At 47.1% G+C, this 22,375-nt stretch overlaps 2 protein-coding genes across 4 annotated transcripts in view; one reads left to right on the forward strand and one right to left on the reverse strand.

Annotated features, from left to right (window-relative positions):
• Window positions 1–4,570: 4,570 nt before the first annotated feature.
• Window positions 4,571–16,770, forward strand: LOC132818940 (uncharacterized). 2 transcript variants are annotated; one of them, XM_060830085.1, is made up of 3 exons: window positions 4,571–4,756; window positions 14,101–14,235; window positions 16,579–16,770. In XM_060830085.1, exons 1-3 carry the CDS (start codon window positions 4,606–4,608, stop codon window positions 16,695–16,697), a joined length of 405 nt encoding a protein of 134 aa, XP_060686068.1. In that variant the 5' UTR covers window positions 4,571–4,605; the 3' UTR covers window positions 16,698–16,770. The 2 variants fall into 2 exon arrangements, with proteins under 2 accessions (XP_060686068.1, XP_060686067.1); XM_060830084.1 differs by lacking the exon at window positions 16,579–16,770 and having other exon boundaries at window positions 14,101–15,435.
• A 271-nt stretch (window positions 16,771–17,041) lies between these two features.
• The window catches only part of LOC132818939 (retinoic acid receptor RXR-gamma-A-like), a 167,534-nt gene continuing 162,200 nt past the window's right edge, over window positions 17,042–22,375 (reverse strand). For both annotated transcript variants that reach the window (XM_060830083.1, XM_060830082.1), the window contains exon 10: window positions 17,042–22,314. In XM_060830083.1, the coding sequence (XP_060686066.1) occupies window positions 22,167–22,314 (148 nt within the window). In that variant the 3' untranslated portion in view covers window positions 17,042–22,166. The remainder of the gene's footprint in view (window positions 22,315–22,375) is intronic.

Raw genomic sequence — 22,375 nt, forward strand, 5'->3', positions numbered from 1 at the left:
CTTCAACGATCTTTAATCATCGTATGGTCAGAAGTGGGGATGTTGGCTGATGGTTGCACAATGTTCAGCACTGTTTACGACTCCTCGGGTACTGAAGCCGTCCATGTTCAAATGTAACAAGATCTGGACACTATCCAGGCTGGGGCTGACAAGTGGTAGGTCACATTTGCATTGCACAAACGCAAGGCGAAGACCGCCTCCCCTTAGTGGGCAATCTAACCACCGCCCCAGGCATTCCATAGCATTGTAATTTGCTGAAACTCTCAAAATGAACATCCCTGTGGCTAGTTACTGAGCTGAGCAAGCCATATAAATCCCAGGGTTATATGAGCTAGTCAGTAGTTAGAATTCCCATGGCTATATGAGCTAGTCAGTAGTTATAAATCCCATGGTTATATGAGCTAGTCAGTAGTTAGAAATTCCTCGGTGGATGATTCACCTCCTGACTCCCCAAACTGTGTCCACCTTCTACACGACACAAATCAGGAGCGTGATGGAATACTCCTCACTTGACTGGATGGGTGCAGCTCCAACAACACTCAAGAACTCCCCATTGAAGCAGCCCGCCTCATTGGCCCCACACCCACCACCTTCAGCATTCACTCTTACCTGCATGTGCACACGGTACCATCAGTGTTCTGTTTCCAAGAGGCACTGCGACAACTCGAGTTCCCTTTGACAGCTCCTTCCAAACCTACGGCCACTACTATCTGCAAGAACAAGGGCAGCAGATACACGGGAACACCATCATCTGCAACTTCCCTTCTCGGCCACTCACCATCCTGATTGGAAATATATCACTATCAATGTCACTGGGTCAAAACTTTGGAACTCCCCCCATAACAGCATTGTGAGTGTCCCTGCACCACACACAATCCATACAGTGTAGAAGCAGGTCATTCAGCCTATCGAGTCCATACCAACCCTCTGAACAGCATCCTACCTTGACCCACCCCATCCCTGTAACCTTGCATTTCCCATGGCTAATCCACCTGACCTGCACATCCTTGGACTGTGGGAGGAAACCCACACAGACACGGGGACAATGTGCAAACTCCATTCAGTTGCCTGAGGCTGGAAATGAACCCAGATCCCTGGCACTGTGAGCCATCCCCATGCTGCCCGAGAAGACACACCTTTCCACTGTCTACTCTGAATTCTTCTGGGTCATTTTTCCCTTTCCATGTATTACCAATATGTCTCAGTAACTGATGTGTGTGTGTGTGTGTGTGTGTGTGTGTGTGTGTGTGTGTGTGAAAGTGAGTGAGTGTTTGACTACGGGGTCTTTCATAAAGGGGACCAGTCTCACCCAATGAAGATGTATCTGCTGTTTCTAGGTAGCATTGCGGGGTAGGGTTTGGGGCAGGAATCCTAATGCAGAATCCTTTCTAATCTCTGTCACAGACACATTCCAATTACTGCTACAGCACAGAGCAATACAGGCTCACAATCTCACCCCTAGCTTTCTGATCTGCTTTTCTTGGTGCTGCAGCAAGTGGTGTCAGGACACGTGAGGCCAGTGTAAGAGATTGAACAATTAACATTCTCTAGCTAAATTGCCCTTCCCGCGTTGTGCATGATACAATTTGGGATGCCAGAGCTAACATTGGCTTCTCTTTGGCATATCCCTTCAGCTTGTCAGTTCCTTGTCTTAAGAAAGTGTTGTTCATCCAAACTGACATTTTCATCCGAGTCCCAAAGTTCACTTCATTGATCTAAAGGAAGCTTTCTGCTTCGCTACTTAATCCTTCTGCTGGGGTGAATCTGCTCTTAATGCTTGCCTACAAAAAGCATCCTCCACCTTTGTCCCTCTGAATGGTTTACTAATCGATTTCCTTCTCTGCCAAAGACACAAACAAAACAGCCGCACATTTAGAAGATTTCAGAAAGTTCACTTGACAGCAGCTTGTATGCATCTTTATTCTGTGCTGGGTGACTTGTCATTAAACATTGTCAGTGCTTCGCTGGAAAGAACATTTTCCAGTTGGTTGTTTAACCTCGTGCACCAGGTAGGGTATGGAACTGTTTTTATTGCCTGGAGATAATAATGAGGAATGTCCTTCCGCAAATTCGATGAGTTTGTAAACTGGGTTGGAGAGGATTAATATTAAGTCTCACTGGTCACAAACTCCCCCCTGGGAGTTTGATCCCTGGTCTGCCACATTTAGCTGAAAGAACCAGTCAGGTCAGGTGGTATAATTGGCCTCCATGTTAAAGAGAGAAAGAGAGAGAGGCAACAGTCATTATCTTGGTTTTACCTTCCTTACTGTCAAAACTAAAACTTGTTTCTTTGATACTATCATTGATGGTTCCCTCTCAGACTCTGATTAAAATCCAGGATTCCCTGGGACAACTGTAGTTTCTTTCCATCCTCTTCATATCAGCAACATCCTTTCTGCACCATTCAACCCAATCCACTCACTCCACTGATGATTCAAACCCTCCTAAATTCATCTGCTGATCTCTCACACTCAGCTCTCAGCACTCATCTCCTCCACAGTCGGAGAGCTAAGTTGCTGTGTCTGGATCATGTGGATGGACAGTCACAGCTCAGTCCTGTAGAAACATGGCAGTCCTGACATTCCACCATGGCTCTGTCAGGACACAGGGGACACACTGATAGGTTCAGAGTGACCGCAGACCAAGAGTCTGCCATTTCCCTGCGGCGTCTGCTGGACTTATGGCCACAGGTAGACTCAGAGTTATACAGCATACCCCTCGGGTGAGGCCATTTGGGACCCACCATACCCAGGCTAGCTCATTTGAAAAAGCGATCTCACTTTTCCCCTCTCTCCCTGTAGGCCATGAAACAAATCTAAAGCTTTTATTAAGTTTATGAAATTAGTATTGAACCTGGTTCCAACTGTAACTCACTGCATAAACAATTTCTCCTCATCTTTCCTGTGATGACAGGCCCTCTGCTACTAGACAAAGTCAGATAATTGGGAGAATCTGTAGAACTTGTGGCATCCATCTTGCACATATGCAGACTTCCCAGAACACCAGCTCTGCCTCCAACCCTCAGTAGTTTCTGTATATCCATCGACATGTAAGGATTCATCTCCAGACCACACACTCACTGTGGGAATTCTCACCCAGTGGAGCAGACAGCAGCAATCCAAGTGTGTGCTCCATAAAGCTCCTCAGATCATTTGTTTTGTGTGTTGGGAAAACAATTTGGCCCAAGTTTACTTCCAAGGATACAAAGTCTGAATAATGCTGTCATAATAGTGAATGGAAGGAAGCCCTTGTGAAAGCAGTGAGCTATTTGGGGACTTGTCGGAGTGTGTACCATGGCTCGAGATGTCAATGGGTGCAGAAATAATTCAGGTGTTTAGCAGAAAGACAGACAGGGTGAAAATGTGTCAACATGCCTGTGTTGGCAGCAAGTACTTTAAGAGCTATTTCCAAAGCTGATCAACATAGATGGTCCCTCCAAAACTGCAGAGCATCCTTAGCTGATATTTATATCTGAGCTGGATCATCTACTCATCATTTCTGACTGAAGCCAGTTGCAGATGCCTCAGTCTGATATTTTACATTGATGCATTGGGCTTTGCCAGGTTGGTATTTCCTGCTCCTGGCATGCCCTCCCACACTTAATGTTGAACCAGGATTGATCACCTGCCTTGATATAATGGTAGACTGGGGAATATGCTGTGCAATAGAGCACGATTCTGCTGATACTGATGCCCGACAGCAACTTACGGCCACAGCTCAGTTTTTGAGTTGCTAGATCTGTTCAAAGTCTGCCCTGTCGAGCACAGTGATAATGCCACACAGCGTGTTGGAGGGTTCTCTGAGCGTGAAGGCAGGGCTGTGTCTCCACAAGGACTGTGCTGTGGGTTACTCCTGCTGGCGCTGTCAATGGGATTGGCATTTGTGACAGATTAGTGGAGGCACATTCCTCTTGGTTCCTTCACTCCCTGCTGCAAGCTTGGAAGCCATGTCCTTCACGTATCCAGCGGGTGGTGAGATCGAGCCACTGTGTGATGGAGATTGAAGCCCCCCCCCCCCACACAGAGTACATTGTGCCTTTGTCATGCTCATTACTTCTCCTAATAGAGAGAGATATGGATTCATCCACAGGAGTTATTAGGAGGTTCCTGTTACAACATGGAAATTTTCACTTAGAAAAGTATGACTCCATAAATCGAATTCCCACTGCTCATACTTTTGGGGATGTTGTCTCCGAGATGATTAGATTCACCTCTTAATGAAAACCAATTCTGTACGTTCCTTCAATAGCACCCACCCCAAGAAATTTATGAACAAGATTTCCAATGGTACAACTGAAGTGGCTGCAGAGGGAGTGCAGGTGGGATAGTTGTGCTGCAGTGGTACCTCTGGATCAGGGGGATCCTGGCTTCAGGTTCCACACGCTGCAATGAGGCTAGTGAGCCGGGGGGGGGCACAGTCTCTGATGGCCACAGCGCCAGCCCCGCCCCACAGCCACATGACCGCACCCCCATAAGACTAGCCCCGCCCCCACCCACCAGGCCACGCCCCACACTGCCACTGGCCCCGCCCCCCACACAGCCATTGGCCCCCGCCCACCCCGGAAGGGGACTGTGAGGAAGTGGGCAGTTGCGAGCCCGCAGCAGGATGCAGGGAGCGGTGGGGGAGCTGAGGACCCTCTCGGAGGGGGATGTGGCCGCAGCCTGGGCTCTGGAGGCGGCGGGTTACCCCCCGGAGGAGGCGGCCAGCCTGGCGAAGCTGCAGTACCGGCAGAGGGAGGCTGGCGAGCTGTTCTTGGGTAAGGGGGTGGCTGGCTGGAGGGAGGATGTCAGGGGCTGGGTTAACATGCTACTGTGTGTGTGTCTGTGTGTGTGTGTCTCTGTGTCTGTGTCTGTGTCTGTGTCTGTGTGTGTCTGTGTGTCTGTGTCTGTGTCTGTGTCTGTGTCTGTGGGGCAGCGCATCACATCTGCCCCCTCTCATCTTCACCTCTCCTGAGATCTGACAGGCGGCCATTGAGTCCATTGTGTCTGTACTAGCCCGAACCCCACATTTCCTTCATTTTGGGGACAGTGTTCAGACAGCACCGGGGGGGGGGGGGCAGATCGATAAGCTCCAACCATTTAAAACTAACCCTGTTTTGCAGCGCTTGGTCAGTCAGTGTCTCTGGCAATTCCCATAAACACAACCACGTTTTACTGAGGTTTGAGGGTCTTTGCCTCCACAACACCAGTGAGTTCCAGATTCCAAAGTCCCTCCAGGAAAAATACTTTCAGCAAAATTCTCACTTAACCCTTCCGCTAATCGCTCTCGATCTACACTTACCAGGCAGCAGGGAGAGAGTGAGGACTGCAGATGCTGGGGATCAGAATCAAGAGTGTGTGTTGCTGGAAAAGCACAGCAGGTCAGGCAGGATCCAAGGAGCAGGAGAATCGACATTCCGGGCAAAAGCCCTTCATCAGGAGTGGAGCCCTTCTCCTGCTGCTCAGATGCTGCCTGACCTGCTGTGCTTTTTCAGCACCACACTTCCCAGACAGCCTCTGCCAAGGGAACTAGGTCCTTCCCAGTTCCTAAGAGGGACCCCTGCCCCTGCCCCTGCCCCTGTCCCTGCCCCTGCCAAAGGAACTAGGTCCTCCCTAACCTCAGTATTCTTAATGTTGAACTTTACTTCAGTCGTACTTTGAATTAAGCCGTAAGGCGTCTGCCATTTCTGGAGGTGAGGATCTAACCCTTGACATCACAGCTATCACAGAGGTGACAGCCCGGGGTTTAATTTCTCTCCTCAGTCTTTGTCGTTGGAGTTTGCCCATTTTGAAGATTGTTTGGCTCCCCATTCCCTTCCTCCTCTGCCCAATGCTACCTCTTGTTGGATCAGGTGGTCAGAATGATCGACAGGGCCGGAGGTCTTTTAGTTCGGAATCCTGATCAAAACCAAATCCGTTTGGAAGGGTACAATGGATTTAAAGCTCACCACGCTGTGGTGGAAGGCAGAGTTAGCCATGGATTTACAACAGGAATTGGATAATGACCTGACTAATGCTGAAGAAAAGAGACATTCAGTTGATCTTCAAGGATTCAGTGGAGACCCAGGAATGGTGAAAGGGGAGCAGCTGGATTGAAGGGGGGGGGGGGGCCGAAGGCTCAGCAAGTTATAGAGTCACAGAGATGTACAGCACGGAAACAGACCCTTCCCACCCGTCCATTCCGACCAGATATCCCAACCCAATCTAGTCCCACCTGCCAGCACCCGGCCCATATCCCTCCAAACCCTTCCTATTCATATACCCATCCAAATGCCTCTTAAATGTTGCGGTTGTACCAGCCTCCACCACATCCTTTGGGGACGCATTCCATACACGCACCACCCTCTGTGTGAAAACGTTGCTTCTTGGATCTCTTTTATATCTTTCCCCTCTCACTCTAAACTTATGCGCTCTAGGTCTGGACTCCCTACCCCAGAGAAAACTCTATCCATGCCCCTCATGATTTTATAAACCTCTATAAGGTCACCCCTCAGCCTCTGACGCTCCAGGGAAAACAGCCCCAGCCTGTTCAGCCTCTCCCTGTAGCTCAGATCCTCCAACCCTGGCAACATCCTTGTAAATCTTTTCTGAACCCTTTCAAGTTTCACAACATCTTTCTGATAGGAAGGAGACCAGAATTGCACGCAATATTCCAACAGTGGCCTAACCAATGTCCTGTACAGACGCAACATGACCTCCCAACTCCTGTACTCAATACTCTGACCAATAAAGGAAAGCATACCAAACGCCACCTTCACTATCCTATCTACCTGTGAGTCCACTTTCAAGGAGCTATGAACCTGCAATCCAAGGTCTCTTTGTTCAGCAACACTCCCTAGAACCTTACCATTTAAGGTGTATAAGTCCTGCTAAGATTTGTTTTCCCAAAATGCAGCACCTCGCATTTATCTGAATTAAACTCTATCTGACACACTTCAGCCCATCTGATCAAGATCCCGTTGCAATCTGAGGTAACCTTCTTCGCTGTCCGCTGCACCTCCAATTTTAGTGTCATCTGCAAACTTACTAACTGTACCTCTTATGCTTGCATCCAAATCATTTATATAAATGACAAAAAGTAGAGGACCCAGCACCGATCCTTGTGGCACTCCACTGGTCACAGGCCTCCAGTCTGAAAAACAACCCTCCACCGCCACCCTCTGTCTTCTACCTTTGAGCCAGTTCTGTATCCAAATGGCTAGTTCTCCCTGTATTCCATGAGATCTAACCTTGCTTATCAGTCTCCCATGGGGAACCTTGTTGGACACCTCACTGAAGTCCACATAGATCACATCTACTGCTCTGCCCTCATCAATCCTTTTTGTTACTACTTCAAAAAAACTCAATCAAGTTTGTGAGACATGATTTCCCACGCACAAAGCCATGTTGACTATCCCGAATCAGACCTTGTCTTTCCAAATACATGTACATCCTGTCCCTCAGGATTCCTGCCAACAACTTGCCCACCACCGAGGTCAGGCTCACCGGTCTATAGTTCCCTGGCTTGTCTTTAAACAGCCCTTCTTAAACAGTGGCATCACGTTAGCCAACCTCCAGTCTTCCGGCACCTCATCTGTGATTATTGATGATCTAAATATCTCGGTAAGAGGCCCAGCAATCACTTCTCTAGCTTCCCACAGTGTTCTCGGGTACACCGAGATCAGGTCCTGGGGATTTATCCACTTTTATGCGTTTCAAGACATCCAGCACTTCCTCCTCTGTAATATGGACATTTTTCAAAATGTCACCATCTATTTCCCTACAGTCTATATCTTCCATATCCTTTTCCACAGTAAATACTGATGCAAAATACTCATTTAGTATCTTCCCCCATCTCCTGAGGCTCCACACAAAGGCTGCCTTGCTGATCTTTGAGGGGCCCTATTCTCTCCCTAGTTACCCTTTTGTCCTTAATGTATTTGTAAAATCCCTTTGGATTCTCATTATATTGCTGTGGAGAATAGACTAGGTAACTGCACGGAAACAGACCTTTCGGCCCATTGTGTCCATGCCGACCGGATTTCTTAAATTGAGTAGTCCCATTTGCCTGTGTTTGGCCCCTATCCCTCTAAATGTTTCCTATCCATGCATCTGTCCAAATGCCTCTTAAATGTTGTAAATGTCCCAGCCTCTACCACTTCCTCTGGCAGCTCATTCGATGCATACACCACCCTCAGTGTAAAATAATTGCCCCTCAGGTCCCTTTTAAATCTTTCCCCTGTCATGTTAAACTTACACGCTCCACTTTTGGACTCCCCTAACCTGGGGAAAAGACCTTGGCTATTCACCTTACCCCTGCCCCTCATGATTTTACAACCTTTATAAGGTCTCCTCTCACCCTCCTGTGTTCCAAGGAAAGAAGTTCCAACCTATCCAGCCTCTCCTTACAATCTAACCCCCCCCCCACCAAGTCTTGGTAGCATCCTTAATAATTTCCTTCCTAAAGCAGTGCAGCCAGAATTGTAGGCCTTATCAATATTTTGTACAGCTGTAACATGCCCCATTGATTCTATACTCAATGCCCTGACCAATGAAAGTCAGCATGCCAAATGTCTTTTTCTGTCTACCTGTGATGCCACTTTCTAGGAACTATGTATCTGCATCCCTAGGTCTCTCTGTTTGGCAACGCTCCCCAGGGCTCTCCCAATAATTGTATAAATCCTGCCCTGCATTTCTCCAAACTCCATCTGCCATTCCAGGGCCCACTGGCCCAGTTGATCAAGATCCTGGTGTACCCTGAGATAACCACCTTGACTGTCCATTATATCACCAATTTTGGTGTCATCTTCCCACTCACTCACCAGGTCTCCTAAATACTCATCCAAGTTGTTTATCTTGGTTTGATTCTTTCCGAAATGTTGTTAAAACTGGAATTCAAAAGCTCTTCTCCGTGAAAGTGACTCTGAAATGCCTTGAGGATTCTGGGTAATCCAAGATGGAGGATGGGAAAAATTTCGGGCTGTAACAGGCTGCTCCTTTTTTTTGAGTTATTTTAGGTGTTGGAGGTGATTTCCTTAGATTCCAGGAGCAGCAATTACAGTTTTATATGCTGTTCTATTGTTTTGGGGAAAAAAAAATTCAAAACAACAGCACTTTTAAAAGGGAGAGGAGCAGACAAAGGAAACACATGGTGAGGTCAGTGCAGGAGAGAGAGAGCGAGAAAGACACCTACACTGCTAACTGACAGCAGTGAACCTGTCCAGTTACTGCCTTTGCTGTTTGAATTCATGTATCGCTGGACATCAGAGTGTGTCTGGGAAAATTAACAGTGAAATTCACAACTAATCTTGGAAGAACCTGTTTGGGAGAGGTCACAGCACAGAAACAGAAAGTGGATATTTTAAGTGTGGCCTTACAGTAAGTCTGATTTTGTGTTGCTGGTTAAAGCACAGCAGGTTAGGCAGCATCCAAGGAACAGGAAATTCGACGTTTCGGGCCAGAGCCTTTCAGGATTCCTGATGAAGGGCTCTGGCCCGAAACGTCGAATTTCCTGTTCCTTGGATGCTGCCTAACCTGCTGTGCTTTAACCAGCAACACATTTTCAGCCTACAGTAAGTCTGCAGAAGTGAGTAGAGTGGTTTTTTTTTCTTGATTATATGCTTTATTGAGAAATGTCTCTTGACTAAACTTAAAATATAAGCCATAAGTATTAATTTAACCTGAAGCTGTGTTTTGTAGAGGAATAAGACAATGCTGTTTTCTGGGTATGTAAATTGAAAGAAGCAAAAATGGCCTTTAGTAGACTGATATATACTTCTTGTCGGATGTGGGAGTTTCGGGAGAGTTTATGGGTTACTGAGGATGCGAATCCTACCAGAGCAAATGGATCAGTTGGAGAGACAGTTAGAGGCAATGAGAAATTTACAAGAGCAAAGGGATGTGATGGATGGTATTTATAGGAAGGGGAAAATGTTCCAGATACAGTCATATTGATGGGTTAACTCCAGGTAAGGTAAGAGAGGTAGGCAGCTAGTGCAGGAGTCTTCTGTGGCTATCCCCATTTCAAACAAGTACACTGTTTTGGAAAGTGTAGGGGGTGATGGATTCTCAGGGAATCGTAGCACGAACAGCCAAGTTTCTGGTATTGAGACTGGCTCTAATGTAATGGGGGGTACGTCGGGTTCCAAAAGATCAATTGTGTCAGGGGATTCTCTAGTCCGAGGTACAGACTGACGTTTCTGTGGCCAGCAGTGAAAAATCAGAATGGTGTGTTGCTTCCCTGGTGCCAGGATCAAGGATGTCTCAGGGAGGGTGCAGAATGTTCTGAAGGTGGAGAGGGACCAGCAGGAGGTCATTGTACACTTTGGAACCAACGACATAGGAAGGGAAAAGGTTGAGATTCTGAAGGGAGATTACAGAGAGTTAGGCAGGAATTTAAAAAGGAGGTCCTCGAGAGTAGCAATATCTAAATTACTCCCGGTGCTACGAGCAGGAATAGGAGGATAGAGCAGATGAATGCATGGCTGAGGAGCTGGTGTTCGGGAGAAGGATTCACATTTTTGGATCTTTGGAAGCTGTTTTGAGGTAGAAGTGACCTGTACAAGAGGACAGATTGCACCTAAATTGGAAGGGGACTAATCTACTGGCAGGGAGATTTGCTAGAGCTGCTCGGGAGGATTTAAACAAGTAAGATGGGCGGGTGGGACCCAGGGAGATAGTGAGGAAAGAGATTAATCTGAGACTTCATTTATTTCAATGCAAGGAGCCAAACAGGGAAGGCAACAAGTGCTACAGGAAGGATAGAAAGGGAGGGAGGAGAGGAAGGGGAATGGCATTTTTGATAAGGGATAGCATTACAGCTGTGCTGAGGGAGTATATTCCCGGAAATACATCTAGGGAAGTTATTTGGGTGGAACTGAGAAATAAAAAAGGGATGATCACCTTATTGGGATTGTATTATAGACCCCCTAAAAGTCAGAGGGAAATTAAGAAACAAACTACTAAGGAGATCTCGGTTATCTGTAAGAATAATAGGGTAGTTATGGTAGGGGATTTTAACTTTCCAGACATCGACTGGGACTACCATAGTGTTAAAGGTTTAGATGGAGAGGAATTTGTTAAGTGTGTACAAGACAATTTTCTGATTCAGTATGTGGATGTACCTACTAGAGAAGGTGCAAAACTTGACCTACTCTTGGGAAATAAGGCAGGGCAGGTGACTGAGGTGTCAGTGGGGGAGCACTTTGGGGCCAGTGACCATAATTCTATTAGATTTAAAATAGTGATGGAAAAGGATAGACCAGATCTAAAAGTTGAAGTTCTAAATTGGAGAAAGGCCAATTTTGACGGTATTAGGCTAGAACTTTCAAAAGCTGATTGGAGGCAGATGTTCGCAGGTAAAAGGACGGCTGGAAAATGGGAAGCGTTCAGAAATGAGATAACGAGAATCCAGGGAAAGTATATTCCTGTCAGGGTCAAAGGGAAGGCTGGTAGGTATAGGGAATGCTGGATGACCAAAGAAATTGAGGGTTTTGTTAAGAAAAAGAAGGAAGCATATGTCAGGTATAGACAGGATAGATCGAGTGAATCCTTAGAGTATAAAGGCAGGAGGAGTATACTTAAGAGGGAAATCAGGAGGGCAAAAAGGGGATATGAGATAGCTTTGGCAAACAGAATTAAGGAGAATCCAAAGGGGTTTTACAAATACATTAAGGACAAAAGGGTAACTTGGGAGAGAATAGGGCCCCTCAAAGATCAGCAAGGCGGCCTCTGTGTGGAGCCACAGGAAATGGGAGCGATATTAAATGAGTATTTTGCGTCAGTATTTACTGTGGAAAAGGATATGGAAGATACAGAATATGGGAAAACAGATGGTGACATCTTGAAAAATGTCCATATTACAGAGGAGCAAGTGTTGGATGTCTTGAAACACATAAAAGTGGATAAATCCCCAGGACCTGATCAGGTGTACCTGAAAACTCTGTGGGAAGCTAGAGAAGTGATTGCTGGTCCTCTTGCTGAGATATTTGTATCATCGATAGTCACAGGTGAGGCGCCAGAAGACTGGAGGTTGGCAAATGTGGTGCCACTGTTTAAGAAAGGTGGTAAAGACAAGCCAGGGAACTATAGACCGGTGAGCCTGACCTCGGTGGTGGGCAAGTTGTTGAAGGGAACCCTGAGGGACAGGATGTACATGTATTTGGAAAGGCAAGGACTGATTAGGGACAGTCAACATGGCTTTATGCATGAGAAATAATGTTTCACAAACTTGATTGAGTTTTTTGAAGAAGCAACAAAGAAGATTGATGAGGGCAGAGCAGTAGATGTGATCTATATGGACTTCAGTAAGGTGTTCGATAGGGTTCCCCATGGGAGACTGATTAGCAAGGTTAGATCTGATAGAATACAGGGAGAACTAGCCATTTGGATACAGAACTTGCTCAAAGGTAGAAGACAGAGGGTGGTGATTGAGGGTTGTTTTTCAGACTGGAGGCCTGTGACCAGTGGAGTGCCACAAGGATCGGTGCTGGGCCCTCTACTTTTTGTCATTTACATAAATGGTTTGGATGCGAGCATAAGAGGTACAGTTAGTAAGTTTGCAGATGACACTAAAGTTGGAAGTGTAGTGGACAGCGAAGAGGGTTACCACAGATTACAACAGGATCTGGACCAGATGGGCCAGTGGGCTGAGAAGTGGCAGATGGAGTTTAATTCAGATAAATGCAAGGTGCTGCATTTTGGGAAAGCAAATCTTAGCAGGACTCATACACTAATGGTCAGGTCCTAGGGAGTGTTGCTGAACAAAGAGACCTTGGATTGCAGGTTCATAGCTCCTTGAAAGTAGAGTCGCAGGTAGACAGGATAGTGAAGGCGGCGTTAGGTATGCTTTCCTTTATTGGTCAGAGTATTGAGTATAGGAGTTGGGAGGTCATGTTGCGGCTGTACAGGACATTGGTTAGGCCACTGTTGGAATATTGCGTGCAATTCTGGTCTCCTTCCTATCGGAAAGATGTTGTGAAACTTGAAAGGGTTCAGAAAAGATTTACAAGGATGTTGCCAGGGTTGGTGGATCTGAGCTACAGGGAGAGGCTGAACAGGCTGGGGCTGTTTTCCCTGGAGCGTCAGAGGCTGAGGGGTGACCTTATAGAGGTTTACAAAATTATGAGGGGTATGGATAGGGTAAACAGGCAAAGTCTTTTCCCTGGGGTGGGAGAGTCCAGAACTAGAGGGCATAGGTTTAGGGTGAGAGGGGAAAGATATAAAAGAGACCCAAGGGGCAACTTTTTCAACGAGAGTGACGTGTGTATGAAATGAGCTGCCAGAGGAAGTGGTGGAGGCTGGTACAATTACAACATTTAAAAGGTATTTGGATGGGTATATGAATAGGAAGGGTTTAGAGGGATATGGGCTGGGTACCCGCAAATGGGACTCGGTCAGATTGGGATGTCTGGTCAATGCAGACGAGTTGGACTGAAGGTTCTGTTTCCATGCTGTATGACTCTATCATTAGGGTGGCACAATGACTCGGTGGTTAGCACTGTTGCCTTGCACCAGCAGTGACCTGGGTTTAAATCCAGCCTCGGGCCACTGTGTGTGTGGAGTTTGCACATTCTCCCCGTGTCTGCGTGGGTTTCCTCTGGATGCTTCAGTTTCCTCCCACAGTCCAAAGATGTGTGGGTTAGGATGCCATAGTGTGCAGGCTAGATGGATTGGCCATAGGACTTGCAGGATTACAGGGAAAGGGTAGGGGGTGGGTCTGGATGCTTTTTAGAGGGTTGGCATGAACTTGATGGGCCGAAAGGCTTGCTTTCATCCTTTAGGAAATTCTATGATTCTATCATTCTAAAACTGAGTGAAATCTTTAGGGAAAAAAACACAACTCACTGTAAGAATATCATTTATTTTGACTAACTGTGTTTTTCAACGGCCAGTGTTGTGAGAGAGTGAACCTGTTGTAACTGTGTCGATGGGACGAGATGATGTAAGGCTGGGAGGAGGCTCAGATGAAGCAGAAACACCAAGATGGACAGATGGGGCTGAATGGCCTGTGTTCTGTGCTGGCCATGCAATGTATTCTGTGTAAAGGCTCTGCAGAGTCCAGGGTCTAACCTGGTTCACATTGGTGGGGGGAGGGAAGTGTAGGAAATCAAACCGAAGGTGATTTATCCGATCTCTTTCCCAGGGCATTTTGTTGACGACCAGTTGATCGGGTTTGTCTGTGGGACCCGCTCGCTTGAGGATCACCTGACAGAGGAGTCCATGGACGTCCACGAACCCACGGGCACCACCATCTGCATTCACTCCGTGTGCGTCGACGGTGCGTGGCGGCGCCGAGGGGTGGCCCTGGGCTTGCTTCGCGCTTACGTGGCACGTGCTGCACTCACCCTGCCCCCTCCCAGGAGGATCTGCCTCCTCAGCCACCAGCAGTTGCTGCCCCTCTACACCAAGGCCGGCTTCACGATGCTTGGCCTTTCGTCTGTCAGCCACGGGCCCGAAGCCTGGTATGAGTGTGCCATCGAGCTGGGCACATGATACCATCCTCGCGGACCAGTGACTGACAGCTGCCAATCCGCGTTCCCCCCACTCCCCCCACTGTGCTAAACCACAACATTTGGGGGGGGGGAGTGGGGGGTAGCTGCTCTAGTTTTAAAACATTCTTGACACAACTCATTCCCCTTCCCCATCCCCATCCCCATCCTGCAGCTACATGCCTCAGGCAGTGGCCATTCAACCGCAAAAGGCACCATTCCGGGCTGTCAGTGCTCCCTGCTGAGTGGGGTGGGGGTGTGTGTACCTTTTCTGTGTTTGTTCCTAATACCCCTCCCCACCGGTCACCGAGCTCAGGGGCAAACGCGCACCGCTTCTGGAGACCGAATGGAGGCGAGGGGCAAACGCGAAATGTGATGCACACTATAGTCGAATAGTTCATCAGTGCTCTGCTGCCAGGTCGATCAATCAAGAATGGCCACTAGAGTGAGGCACCAGGAGGCAAACAGAACCTGCACAATGTTCCCTTCGAGAGAAGGTCAGCTTTCACCTTTACACAGAATAGTTATGGTGCAGGAGGCCACTCAGCCCAGTGTGCCTTTTCCCCCATATTCCCCTGCACCATCACTGTCCAGCTAACGAAGGATACGCAGAGTGTTACAATCAGATCAGGAGTTCAGTGAAACCATTGCTAACTGTTTGGAATGTTAAAGGTTTTCCATGTTTCCATCCATTCAGGATCCCAAGCCCGCTGCTGCTCGGTGTTAAAACGCTGATTAATAATCAAAGTTTGTCCTACAGAACGCATCCACGGCCAGGCAAATTGTAAACTGCTTCCCCCACTCTGCAAATTCCTCTCTTACTCGCAATTTGGTGGACTCTCCCTGTTGCCAAGCTGAATAAGTAACTTTGTGCCGATAGTAAAGTAACCCTTACCCTCATGAAGAAATAGCTCTGCAGTCACAATAAGTAACCTGTTACCTGCTGAAATGACACGCAGCCCTTAATACCAGAGTTGTGAGGCTGGGCAGTGGGGAATGGGGGAGGGGGGAGGAGGTGGTGCTGTCAGAATTGGGCTGTGGGGAGGGGGTGTGATGAGGGAGATTGGGGGGGTGGGTGGTGGGTGAGAGGGAGGGGTGAGTGAGATTGGGGGACGGACTATAAGGTGAGTGAGAGAGAGAGAGATGGGAAGGATGAGCATGACTAGGATACACCTCCCACCTCTTTCTCCACACCTTCCCACCCATCTAGCACCTCCGTGTTAAAGCCAGTGCTGGGGGTCAGTTTGGTTCAGACGGGTTGGTTTGTGAAGCAGAGTGATGCCACAATGTGAGTTTTGATTCCCATCACTGGCTGAGCTCACCATTGGAGGACTCTCCTTCGCAACCCCGTCCTTTGCCAGAGATGACTCTCAGGTTAAATCACCACTTGCTGTTTCTCTCTAGGGGGAGTCTGGTAAAGACTTTGGCCACTTGACACAAAACCAGCTGCCTTAGCTCTGATTTTTAAGCCAAGTTCTGTTGCTTGATATTTTTGAACGGCCAATTGTATTAGTTACTCAAATTGGAGTTATTACTTTGGAATGTTTTCCTGAAAATGCAGCTTAACCGTGTGCTAGCCTGTTCACAACACCTCCTTCCCCACCCCGAGGATCACCAGAATGAAGCACAGCTCCAACCTGTGTAAATAAATGTTGGACAAGCGTGGTCTGTAGTTAGTGAGCAGCTCTTGCTCTGCTGAGTAAGCAGTCACTGTTTGCATGCAGTAACTGATCCTCAGGAGTCGTTCAAACCCGAATCCTGTAACTAACAGACAGACACAAATAAACCAATGAAGACCTCAGAGAAAACTTCTCAACCCCAGCGTGGCGAGAATGTGGAACTTGACGTATTTGAGGGGCGAGAGAGAGTAACGCGAAGGGGAAAGAAAATGAAATGGTGCCCCAAGGGGTTTGACCCGACACTGAAGTGGCCAAATAGCTGTGCTGCACAATTCTGCGTAATTCCACCCCCAGTAACTCAGCAAGGAACCCCCCCCCCCCCCCCACCACCGGACAGTGAACCAGGAAAACTGTACAATTACACAGCACACCACTGAACCAGAATTGAAACAGTGTATTTACAGAGAAAACAGTTACAGACTGAAGAGTTAACACTTTCTCTCATTGCTAAAGGAGGGTTATACCAAAAGGTGCTGCAGAACAGTTCAAAGACAAACAGTGACAGAACACACTCCTCCAAATGGGCACTTTGCGAGACAGAAGGTTGTGGTGACCCTGTTGACGGACAGTGAGTCTTAGAGCTCACTTGCAGCTTTATCTCTGATTTGTACAATACAAAAATATAAACATTTGTTCAGCTGAGAAGGCGTGTGTGTGTGTGAGTGTGCATTTTATTGTGATGACCTGCACAATGACAATACAGTAAACACTGGGCAAGGTTCTAAAGGCAGTGAAGGGTGTGGAGCTGACCGGACTCCACTATCCATACCTGTGCTGTACTGAACAAGTGTCTCTACTGACTGCTGAGTCCCTTCTCTCTCTCTCTCTCTCTCTCTCTCTCTATATATACACACACACACACACACATTTGCATGTGTCTATATATGCATACGATATATATGTATATACACACATATACAGTGCATAGTTTATTTCTTAAACAATAAAATTCTGAGTAGCTGCTGGTAACCATGAGAATAACAGATGATACCAAAGTAAGACCCAACATTAACATCATTCTTGGAACTGGTGCAGTAAGTTCTCTCTGGAGAAATGTTCTCTAAAAGAATTACTGGGAATTAAACTAGACACTATATATGTATACATTATTTTATATATATATAATATACAGGCAATGTAGTTTAAAGAGCAATAGCACAATTACTAAAAAATAAATGTTGCTGTGTAGATGTGGAGTGACCCTCTCCCCCTGTACTGCTGCTGTAGTCAGTCGATTGTGAATGTACAGGTGGTGTGTGAGCAGGAGCTGGACCCGGTCAGAACCGGCAGCTTCCAAGAAGGTAACGGGGCACCAAAGTTACAGAGTTTTGTTTGCAGTGGGTGAACGAGGTTTCCTGGGGTTGAATAGGCCTGCTGCCTGAGCTCAGGTCGGGAGGAAAGGCCACTTGGACGGGAGGGATGGGAGGGGCTGCTGATACTTGAGCTGAGAGCCCGCAACTGAGGCTGGAGGAGGACAGAGGATACATAGGAGGTTCCTGACACTGGATGGAGACGCACATTGAATCAATCCCACTTCACTGACTCCTCCAGAAGTTATTACACTGAGAAACCAGGCAGACAGGCCAGTACAGCTGATCCCCAATAATATCACTGACTTCATTCACTGGAATTATAACTGAACTTCATTTCCATGAGACCATTTCTAAACTGATGTCCTCTCGCTATGAACTACGGCATTCTAACTCTAAATCAGGTCTCAACCCACTTCTCTTTAAAATAAGCTTGGGTTTAGTGTTCCTGGTAAGAAAATGGAGTCAAAACGGACTGATTGAGAAAGCCTTTTAAAGCCTGCATCGTCATTTAGATTAGTTACTTACAGTGTAGAAACAGGCCCTTCGGCCCAACAAGTCTACACCGACCCACCGAAGAGCAACCCACCCATACCCATTCCTCGATATTTACCCCTTCACCTAACACTGCGGGCAATTCAGCATGGCCAATTCACCTGACCTGCACATTTTTGGTGTGCACATTCGGAGGAAACCCACGCAGACACGGGGAGAATGTGCAAACTCCACACAGACAGTTGCCTGAGGCAGGAACTGAACCCGGGTCTCTGGCGCTGTGAGGCAGTAGTGCTAACCACTGTGCCACCGTTCTGCCCCACCACAAGTGACAGGGGGTCTAGTTCATCTGCCCGCCTTTGATCTGCAATCATTCTGACCTGATAACTGTTTGATCTTATTCTTGAAAATGCGAACTGAACCACAGAATCACCAGCTTTCAAGGTGGACTGTCCCAGAATTGCACTGTCCTCTGTGTAAAATCAAAGGTTCCTCCCGGCATCACCCCTGAATGACCTCGCTCTCAATGGGAGGTTCTCGTACTGCCCCCTTCTTCTGGACTCCTGTCAGAAGAGATAGCTCCCTTTTATCTGAACTGCATACCCAGTCCTTTTGAACGTCCCTTTCTGTACAAACACTCAACACACGAGGTGCAAGGAAAAACAAACCACACAATGTGTCATTACGCCTTGATATAATTCTGTCGTTGCTTACGTAAGGGAAGTGATGGCCTAGTAGAATTATCAGTGGGCTGTTAACCCAGAAAGCTAGGTAACGTTCTGGGTTCAAGTCCTACCACAGCAGATGGTGGAATTTGAATTCAATAAAAATCTGGAATTAAAGAGTCTAATGATGTCCATGGATCAACTGTTGGGAAAAAGCCCATCTGGTTCACTTGATGCCCTGAAGGGAAGGGAAGGGAACAGCCATCCTTAATCTGGGTGACTCCAGACCCACTCTTACCTACCCTTAGGGCAATTAGCGATGGGGAATAAATGCTAGCTTAGCCTTGTCCTATGAATGAAGTTTTAAAAACTAACCTGAGGTACAGTGCCTGCAACACATTGGAGCATTTCAGATGGGATTTGACTGATACACCATACAACTGAAACATCATTTTCTCCCACGTGCCCAACTCTCTGTCATAAAATTCAACATCGATTCTATACTGAGTTTTCTACCTGTGCATTCACCCCTGACAGTCATATACCTGCACTACCAAACCCCTCTCTTTCACCTCCCTCTCACCCGGTGCCTGTGGTCACCTTCTGCTGCTAATCTGTTCCCCTCAGTTTCTGGAGAGGGAACTACTGAGGCCCCTGAAGCGTTCCCAACCTTGCTCACAATCCAAGCTGGAACGGTGTGCATGCAGGAACACTGGGAGGGATGGGGGAAATCAAGTGTGGCTGTACTGGCTCTGTGGCAGGGTAATTCGCTTTGGAAATACCATCACATGCAAATGGCAAGGAGGGGGGGGTCTCAGCAAACACCAAGGAGCTGCAGTTGTACAGTACTGCCCAGTTAAAACTGCCAGAGCCGCTCAGAGTTGGGCAAGAGGCCAGACCGGACGCAATAGGGAGGAGGAAGAGGAGGATGAAGAGATTCCAGTCCACAAGGTAGGCTTGAATAACATTTCTGAAGAGGGTGAGGGTCAGGAGTGAGGGGGGCGGGAGCACAGTGCGAGAGTTTCTGAGCATATTGGGCTGTGTGGTGGGGTACAGGGCAAATAAAATGACCAATGACTTTTGGGGGGGGGGGGGGTTGTGGGGGAAGAGGAGGGGAACTGGGCCAGAGTGCAGCAGACGGTGCCAGTTACAGGTATTAACTGGAAGGATGCTACATCTGGATATGCAGCTGTACACATCGGAGCCAATACAGTGGGCGTGAGTGACTGAACTTTAGGCAGAGTGTGGATCTCAGATGGTTGAATAGGAAATAAGATAGCAAAGCTTAAAATAAAATCCCATGATTCGCATAAACATATGATGAGTCTTAGAGAGTGCAAATGAAAATATCATTCCGAACAATTTGAAGCTACAATTCGGCTTTTTCTTTTAGTGCATTTCAAACAGCTTCGCGTTAACTTTGACATTTCTATTTACTAACAATGGGAAATTCATTGATAGTCCAGAGAAACCGAGTTCAAATCCCAACTTGGCATCTTGCAAATTTGAATTCAGTTTGAAAAGGAAATCTGGAATTAATAATAGTCATTATCAGTAAAAGTGGCCCTGAAGCATAAGGGATTGTCGTAAAAAATGTGAGCAGTTCACACATATCTTTGAGGGAAGGAAATCTGCTCCAGTCCTCACCAGCGTGTTTGACTCTCAAATGCCCCTGAAGTGTTTTAACAAGACATGAGTTGTATCATTAGCATCTTGGGGCAATGAAGGATTGGACAATAAATGCCACCCTTGCCAGCAACACCAATATCCCCATAATTGAATAAAATGGTTTTCCATCCATTGTGCTGGGGTTATCTTCTTGAGCTGTCTATTCCAATCCCACTCTCTGGGTCTTTGCCCATCTCCTTTTAATCCCAGCCCTTCGAATCTTTTTTCAAATTGCCTTTGAACTGAACCTTTGCGTCATTAGCTTTGGTAACCGGCTGTGTGAAAGCATCACTTCACTCTTATCTGTGTTGGCCTGTACCACCGGACCGTGTTGCACATAGGGAGGAGAATGGTGACCACGCTTACTCCAATAGTGAAATGTAAAATTTGGAGGAATGGTCAAAATATTGATCCTCAAACCTGAAACCAGGCCTGTCATTTGCCAGAATTTGAGACCATTTGTCACAATCTCAGGTGGAATGCACACAATCAAACCAAGAGTCACTTGGTAGCACAGAACTGGACTATCGCTAAAATAATAGATGGATGCTGATAAAGCTTATTTTTACATCCATCAGGACAGAACTGCAAGAATATCAAATCCCAAAGTGAACAGCCGTTTAGACTACGTGAGAAGAGGGTTTTGACCCATTGTCAAGCGGACTCTGAATGGTCGGAGCGTTGCAGTGCCACAGCCCAACTGACAACCCATCAGCACTGTCTTGTCATGGAGTCTAAATTGCTGTTCTCTTTCAGATTTGGTATTCTTGTGTTTGATCCTGATTAATACAAGGTGAAAAGCTTCAACAATAAGCTTCGTCTTGTTTCTCTGCAATAGTCAGACCTGCGTGATTTATATGTATTGGAGGATTTGAGCTATAGGGAGAGGATTTACAAGGATGTTGCCAGGGTTGGAGGATCCGAGCTACAGGGAGAGACTGAACAGGCTGGGGCTGTTTTCCCTGGAGCGTCAAAGGCTGAGGGTGACCTTATAGAGGTTTACAAAATTATAAAGGGCATGGATAGGATAGATAGGCAAAGTCTTTTCCCTGGGATCGGGGAGTCCAGAACTAGAGGGCATAGGTTTAGGGTGAGAGGGGAAAGATATAAAAGGGACCTACGGGGCAACATTTTCATGCAGAGGGTGGTACGTGTATGGAATGAGCTGCCAGAGGAAGTGGTGGACGCTGGTACAATTGCAACATTTAAGAGGCATTTTGAGGGGTATATGAATAGGAAGGGTTTGGAGGGATGTGGGCTGGGTGCTGGCAGGTGGGACTAGATTGGGTTAGGATATCTGGTCGGCATGGACGGGTCGGACCGAAGGGTCTGTTTCCGTGCTGTACATCTCTATGACTCTATAAGTACTACTCATGCTTGAAGGCCACTTTAAGATTTGATAAAGGGGGGCACTTTCCTTTAAAACAGGTTTGACACAGTAGAATCAGCCTGCTGTTCAGCTATTCTGAAGGCGTGCCTGTCTGTCGGGAGCATAAGGGAGGCAATCGCTGAGTGTGCTCTCCCTGCTTTCCAGTTGTGCACACCAAGGGCTCCGGAACAGGAGCACCCATTCAGATAACCGTCCCTGTTGAGAAGCACCGCAGCAATAATAGGCAGTGAGCGATTGGAGATGAAGACGGAGGGTGTGAGAGATGTTCTGGATCCTGATTTATAAACCTGATTTATTCTTCACTGAATAGAATTTTGATCTAAAATTCTTCCGATGTGTCTCTCTTTCAAAATTCCCTGTACAAACTAACAAATAATTGCTGTACTGTGCTTGTTCAAGATACAAAATATGTGTCGTTTTACAAGTTAAGACAGATGACGCATTAATTCTATTCACACAATTAGCGAAAGTATTTACAGATTTGACGTGTAAGGGCGCTCGGGGGTTCTTCAATCATGTCATTTGGTGAGGGGCCTCCAGCATTTCCATGAGGAAGGTGTCGATGGGGGTGTCTCCAATCAACTTGAAGAAGAAGAGGTGCTCGAGACACTTGAGCCCGATCGATCGAAGGGCCGGGAGTCGTAGGAGCAGCTTCGCAAACCTGGGGAGAGAGGGGCAGGGAAAGTTCCACATCAGTAATCCTCCCATACAGACAGTTACAC

Source organism: Hemiscyllium ocellatum, chromosome 9 (genome assembly GCF_020745735.1).
Source record: "Hemiscyllium ocellatum isolate sHemOce1 chromosome 9, sHemOce1.pat.X.cur, whole genome shotgun sequence".
NCBI classification, from domain to species: Eukaryota; Metazoa; Chordata; class Chondrichthyes; order Orectolobiformes; family Hemiscylliidae; genus Hemiscyllium; species Hemiscyllium ocellatum.